This window comes from Thermobia domestica, chromosome 6 (genome assembly GCF_964235325.1).
Source record: "Thermobia domestica chromosome 6, izTheDome1.hap1.1, whole genome shotgun sequence".
Taxonomy (NCBI): domain Eukaryota; kingdom Metazoa; phylum Arthropoda; class Insecta; order Zygentoma; family Lepismatidae; genus Thermobia; species Thermobia domestica.
This window is the reverse complement of record NC_137459.1, coordinates 104,743,831-104,750,639: the sequence shown is the minus strand read 5'-3', so window position 1 is coordinate 104,750,639 and position 6,809 is coordinate 104,743,831. Positions and strand designations below refer to the sequence as shown.

General features: G+C 40.5%; 1 protein-coding gene across 1 annotated transcript; it reads right to left on the bottom strand.

Annotated features, from left to right (window-relative positions):
* Nucleotides 1–1,760: 1,760 nt before the first annotated feature.
* On the bottom strand, nt 1,761–4,084 carry LOC145688538 (uncharacterized). Its single transcript, XM_081762919.1, has one exon. It carries the CDS (start codon nt 3,984–3,986, stop codon nt 1,761–1,763), a length of 2,226 nt encoding a protein of 741 aa, XP_081619045.1. The 5' UTR covers nt 3,987–4,084.
* Between the last annotated feature and the right edge of the window lie 2,725 nt (nt 4,085–6,809).

Below are 6,809 nucleotides of genomic sequence, written 5' to 3'. Positions count from 1 at the left end.
GACTGCCTGTTTCAGTTCTTCAAAACTCTTCTGATGTTCTGGAGTCCATCTCCAACGTCTATTCTTCTTTAGGAGCTCGTACAGTGGTTGCGCTTTCAGGGCATATCCTGGGATATATTGGCGATGATATCCCAAGATTCCTAAGAATCTTCGCACCTGCTTGACTGTGCGCGGTGGTTGCAAACTTAGGATAGCTTCAACTTTGCTACGATCTTTGACGATTCCTGTTGAGGATATTACATGTCCAAGAAACTGGATCTGCGGTAAAGCGAATTCAGATTTCTTCAGCTTTACGGTCATTCCTGCTTGCTTGATCCGCTTCAATACAGTATCAATGTGGGTAAGGTGCTCTTCCAGTGTCCTTGAAAATATTAACAGATCGTCCACGTAGCAGATAGTGAAATCCTGAACGGCATCTCCAAGCACTAAATTCATTGCATTAGTGAAAGATTGCGTCCCATTGCAAAGGCCAAAAGGCATTACTTGAAATTCGTAGAGTTGGTTCTCGAATGGGAACGCTGTGTAGGGTTTCGAGCTTTCGGTCAACTCGAGCTGCCAGAACGAGGAATTCATATCAATTCGGGCGAAGTATTGTACGCCATGAAACTTCTGTAAGATCTCTTGAATGTCCAAAGGTCTAGTCTGTAACACCTTCGTGTGCTTGTTGAGAGCCCGAAAATCTATGCATAGGCGCAAGGTCTTGTCGCTCTTCATCACTACTAGCAGTGGATTTAGATGACACGATTTGGAGGGTCGAATGATGTCCCATTCCAACATTTGTTGTAACTGCTTCCGCACCTCCGCCCTATGTGCCAGTGCCACTGGATAGATCTTTGAAACAATGGCGTCGTTCGTTTCTACGGCAATCTCATGTTTGTATACTCGGCAGCGTCCTGGTTTTTCAGAAAATAGCTCACTGTGTTTTCGGAGGATGCGTTCCAATTGTCTTTGTGTTTCCAGCGAGGGCAAGGCCGCTGCTCGCACTTTCTCTTTGGTGCCGCCTGCAATGTCTTCCTCCGCCACCACTGCAGCCACTTGAAAATCTCTTTCTTTGGTGCATAATTCTTCTTCTACATCAATATTCAAGAATTTGCACTGAAGTTGATTGTTTTCCTGTAACGTTCGCAGCTCAGAGCGACTGAAGTCCAGCTCGGCGCGTATTTTGTACAAGAAATCAACTCCAAGCAGAAGGGGTGCGTTGAGTCTCTTCACAATTAGTACTTCTATCGCTACCTCTACTTCTGCGAGCTCAATCGGGACAATCGTTCTTCCGAAGGCTCTGGACTGGCGCTTCCCAGTAAAATCAACTAATCGAATTTCGGTGGCGGGGCGTAAAGTCGGATTGCGTACATCCGAAGCTATTTTCCTCCAAGTCTCCTCCGTCATCAGTGTTGCTTCGCTGCCTGTATCAATGATTGCTTCTAATAGATGACCGTTTATTTTCACCTCTATTCTCGGCGTTGTACAATGCTGGAGTTCTTCCTCTTCTTCTTCTTCCTTCTGGTCTGCGTCATCGCAAGTGAGCCAGGTTGCGGAGACGCGTACGCTGACTACGGGAGGATCAATTTCCTGTCTTCCTTCTGCTGACACTTCTCCCCGTTCATAAGTCTTATGCTCCCCGCAATCATTTCTTTCCACTTCACGTCTCTGTACGTGGCACTGTAAGGCGTTGATGCTTGCGCTATGCTTTGATATGGTGGACTCTACATCTTCATTCTGGTGCAGACCGTCAACTCGAGCCCTACGTTGGCGGTCCTCCCCTAGTTTTCCGAGGACTGCTCAAGGACCTGATTTAAATCTGGTTCACTGTCGCTCTGGTTCCTGGAGGTCGTGTCCTGCGAACGGTTCTGACCCCGTCCTCTGCGATTACTGGCAGTTCCTCTTTGCGACACTTGTTGTGTCCTGATCCCTCGAATTCCATTCGTCTGTTCCCCTGTGGAACTCCCTCGTCGACTTTGATTTCCTCCTCTGGAGTTTCTTCTAAAGTGCCGCCCTGTGTTGGATCCTCTTTGCAACCCTGGTCGTGTGTCCCTATGTGCCTGACCATCTTGGACGGGTTGCTCTTCCGTTCGTGTCCTGGTGCCCCCTCGTCCATGGTAGGGGTGTGGACGTTCTCTCCTTCTTCTTTCTCCAGAGGAATTTTGTTCTCTGCTGACGGGTGTCTGCACCTGTTGGATTCTCCTGGGACCTTGAACTGCTCCACCCCGTTGACCTCGCTGAGCGTTTCGTTCTCGCTGCTGGCTCTCGATGCGATCCAACTCCTCACTGTCCCACAATATCATGGACAGCTGTTCTGTGTCCTGTAGATGGATCCCAATAAGTTGTCGCTGTACCCGAATGGGCAACATGTTCTTCACATTGGACAACACCTCGGTCTCCGACATTGTCGGACTTAGCTCCTTGAATGACTTCACCTGTTCCCAGAAGAATTCTCGGAGCGATTTTCGGAAGTCAGGGCGGTATCGGGTGTTGCGGAGTCGAGTCAGCTTTCTCTGTATGATTGCTTCACTCTGGAAGTTCCTGAGGAAAGCTACTCTGAAATCCTCAAAGGTCCTGAACTGGTGTAGATGGTTGTCAATCCACATTTTCGCGGCACCTCGGAGGATTCGTGGAAGGATTGTGAGGAGTTCGGATTCAGCAATCCCATAGAGCCTACAGTCATCCACGAGTCGTCCTAAGAAGGTTGACGGCAAACTCGCATCTGCGTCAGGGTCGAAGGTTGGCAGTTCATCGATTTTTGGTGCTCTCAAAAAGCTTCGACCGCTGCCGTGCGTGTCCAATGATCTTTGAGACTGTGCAGTGTCCCGTCCTAAATCCTCGCCAATGACAGATGCATTCAATGGTGGAGGTGAGGCAGTTCGACTTCTTGAAGTCTCTCCTGTATCCGTAGTTGGGTGTGCGCCGGTGCCCATGGTTTGACTCTGGCTTTGCATCCTCTGGGAAATCTCTTCGGCTAATCTGTCGACGCGGTCGGCCATTTTTCTCTTTTCTTCCTCCTGCACCCGTTGCAGCATGGCCATTTGTTCGGCATGAACGGAAAGTTGCCTTTCTACGTTGTGCATGCCTCGCTGCACTTCTTCTCGGTTGGCTTCTAGGCGCCTCTGCAATTCCTCTTTGTCTGCTTTAGCCTGATTTTCCTGTTGGGAGTACATTCTTCGGACATCTTCTAATATTAAATCCTGTCTCTGTTCAATTTTTTGGGCAAGCCGTTCTTCGGTCTTCTCCGTCTCCTGCTGGATCCTCTCCTCGAGCAATCGCAGCTGTATGTGACTTTCTTCTGCCTGTATATCCAGCCTTTCAGCGAGTTTGGCAGCTATGGTCTCCTCCATGCGTTGGCATTGCCGCTGTTGCTCCTCTTGCAACCTTTCCATTTCCTGTTTTTGCTGTTCCCTTTGTTGTTCAAACTTCCTTTCAAGTTCTTGCTTTTGCTCTTCTCGGAACTTTCTTTGTTCTTCAAGCAGCTTTCTTGATTCTTTTCTTCGTTCTTCTTTCTGTTCATCCAACTTCCTGTTCAGTTCTTCTTTTTGTCCGTCCAACTTCTTGTTTACTTCTTTTATTTCTTCTCGTAGTTTTCTTGATTCTTCCTTTTGGTCTTCTTTTTGTCCGTCTAACTTCTTGTTAACTTCTTTTATTTCTTCTTTGTGCTCATCTAACTTCTTGTTAAGTTCTTCTTTTAGTTCTTCTTTTTGTTCTTCGAACTTTTCCATTAGTGTCCGGAACATGGCTAACACATCGTTGTTTGCGGGAGTTCTGGTAGACTCGTCTGGCTGCACTTTCCTTGGCGTTTCTTCTGATGACTGAGATCGCCTTTCCTCAGTAGACGCCACTGTTGTGTTTAGGACGCCGCATGTAACACATTCCAGATGGGAAGATGATGGGGTTATTTCTTGCTCCCAGACATCTCTGCCGCAATCTGGACAAATCTGTTGCTCTCCCGTCAGCATCTTGGTCCTTATTTCTTCTGTCTGTGCCCGCAGTCTTGGCATCTGAAACTAAAAATACACAGCTTTTGCGCCGAATTATTTTTGCACACACATTAACGAATAAAAAGTATTTATTAATTACTAAATTAATTTTTAAAAACAGTATTCTTGCAATATACTAATAAAATAGTCGCTTAATAATATTAAGTTTCGTCGCTTAATAATTGTTCACACACACAACACGTTTTACGTTATTTATTTATTTATTCATGAAATAAGCCTGAGTGTACGATCTTTTGCAATAATTCCAAAGCATAGTAATTCACACTTTAAATCATCTTATCTTAAATTTTACTAAATGCTATACTTAATCTACATTAATGTTGATACATTTCTAGCTTAATTCTATCCATACTGAAAATTCAAATGATAAACGAATATATGTACACCTTAAATATGAACTAATAAAAGAAAAGTTATTTCTATGTAAATATATGAATGGATATCTTACAAATACATGAATGGTAGCAGGTTCGAGTTGATTTTAGCAACTTGTAGTTATTATCCTATTTCTATTTTCCTCACCTGGTTACCTTATTTTTCTTCTTTTTCTTCTTTTCCTTGTTCAATCACTGCTTTATTTTCAATACAAATAAATTCTGCAAACTGAATATTCTCTATTGCTAGCTCAACGTAAACATAATTTACATTCTTCTGGCTGAAAAAGAAATGAAATTGGAGGGGAAAAGAACGTTGATCGTTCCTAGAAGTACTGTTCAACTTGCGTTGAATTTAGTTCGATTCCAAGGCTCATTATGTAGCTGATAATAATCTTAGCAAGTCGTTACTTTTTTTTTTGTAATCGAGTTCTTAAAAATAATGGAGTTCTTTGAAGCGTATTCGTCGAGACTGTAAAGTAATTATCGAGTAATTATCGTGTCTGACGATTAATTATCGCATCTAAAAATAAATTATCGAATCTGAAAGTTAATTATCGGGTTTAAAAATTAATTATCGGGTCTGAGCGTAAATTATCGAGTTCGAAAATTTATTATCGAGTCTGAAAAAATTAACTATCGAGTTTAAAAATTAACTATCGAGTCCCTGTTCGGGCGCCATATTTGTAAAATTTGAAAAAATGAAAAGAGAAAGATCCCGGTGGTGGTCGCTTGTAGCGCCAGGTTTTGTAATAATAAAAAGAAAAAAATGAGATGGCGGGTTTTGGGTTCATATTCCGTCTGTCACTATTTATTCCCTGTGCACCACCGTTAAAGTCTCCGTTCCTCGAACTAAAATGGTTTGTGACTCGATAAGGATTGATCTCACGGTTAGGAAATCCTATCTCCCCGCGGTGTCCCAGGGCTTTAGGGAAACAAGATCCCTCTAAAACCGTGTAAGCAAATGAAACTTGATATTATTCGCATACGTATCCTGAATTCACATGCTGCAACGCTGAAAGAGAATTTTGCTCTAATGTTTGGTTTGAGTGGACGAACTAGACTGACTTTCACTTTCCAAGTGGACTGAATAATAATGGTAGTAATAAGAATAATACCAGAAAATAAACGAATAATCTAGAATTTAGAATTTAGTTGAAAATTCTGAAAATCAGTCTAATCCCCACTATAGTCGAGAAATGCTAATATTGCCTAATTTGCCTAACAGATCCTTTGGAAACCAATGATATGCTTGAGGTTTGGGATACAACTTGTTTATGAAAGAAAAAGCTTACGAATTTGATTAACAATGTAATAAAAGTTTTAATGAGCAAATGAAAACAATAACAAAAAAATGTTTTCTAAAAAAATTAAGCAAGCTGAAGGTTAATATTGAATTTTGGGTTTTCTGACAACAAATGTTCAGAATAAGGCATAAGGCCTTAACACAAAAAAAAATCAATTTAAGTAAATTACGTTGAACTATGTAGTGAATGAATTGTTATCATTAACCTGATAATAATAAACAATCTGTGGAATTGATGTTTATAACCAGTGCTAGATGCAATCTTACATTGTTTACATTTTATATATATAGCTTTCCTGATTTACATAGATATCATACCAAACTGGTTAAATTACAATTTTGCATTTGAAAAATACCTAATTATTTGACATCGCATGCTAAGTATATAGTTTACGTTGATTAGCTGATTTGTTTTGACTATAACCTTTTTAATATTTACGAGATTAAGATATTGCATAGCTAGACGGAATTTTGAATATAATAACCTATATTTTATTCGGGTGAAAACTAAGTATTGAAATGATTTAAAATGAGTTAAACTAGTTGAAGTAAGTGGAAATGAGTTGAAGTAACTTGAACTAAAATAAAATAAATTGAGAAACAAGTCATGACTTTGATTTGAGATTTGTGGGAAGTATGAAAGAAACATAGAATGATCCAAAGGAGTTAAATAAACCTACTGCCTGACTGCTAACCATTTCTAATTATTTAAATTAATAACTGAGAATGAGAATAAGTGCACTAAATATGCACTTTGACATTTACCTAACAAGCATACACTATCAAATACATAAAATCAATGAGCGTAGCATTACCATTTCGTTGTGCATAAAGGCTACATATATATATACTCATATTAACACAAGCAGAAAATTAATAGACACAAACATATATAGATATATATATATATATATAAAATCATAAGTAAATACATGCATACATACATAAAAATCAAATAACATATGAATATTAATAATAAATGTCAAGACGTCTCTCGAGATTTTTTAAATCTGAATATATTGAGTTTTTCGTGATTTTTCTCTTTATCCTTAATAGGATTGGTATACGGCCGAACATTTTCATGTATTCCTCTATGTTTGTTCGTCTAGTTTATGCGCATAAACGTCTGATCGCTCGATTGTT

Bases quoted from the DNA above. Each gene is read 5' to 3' on its own strand.
- LOC145688538 (XM_081762919.1), bottom strand. From the start codon at position 3,986: ATGCCAAGACTGCGGGCACAGACAGAAGAAATAAGGACCAAGATGCTG.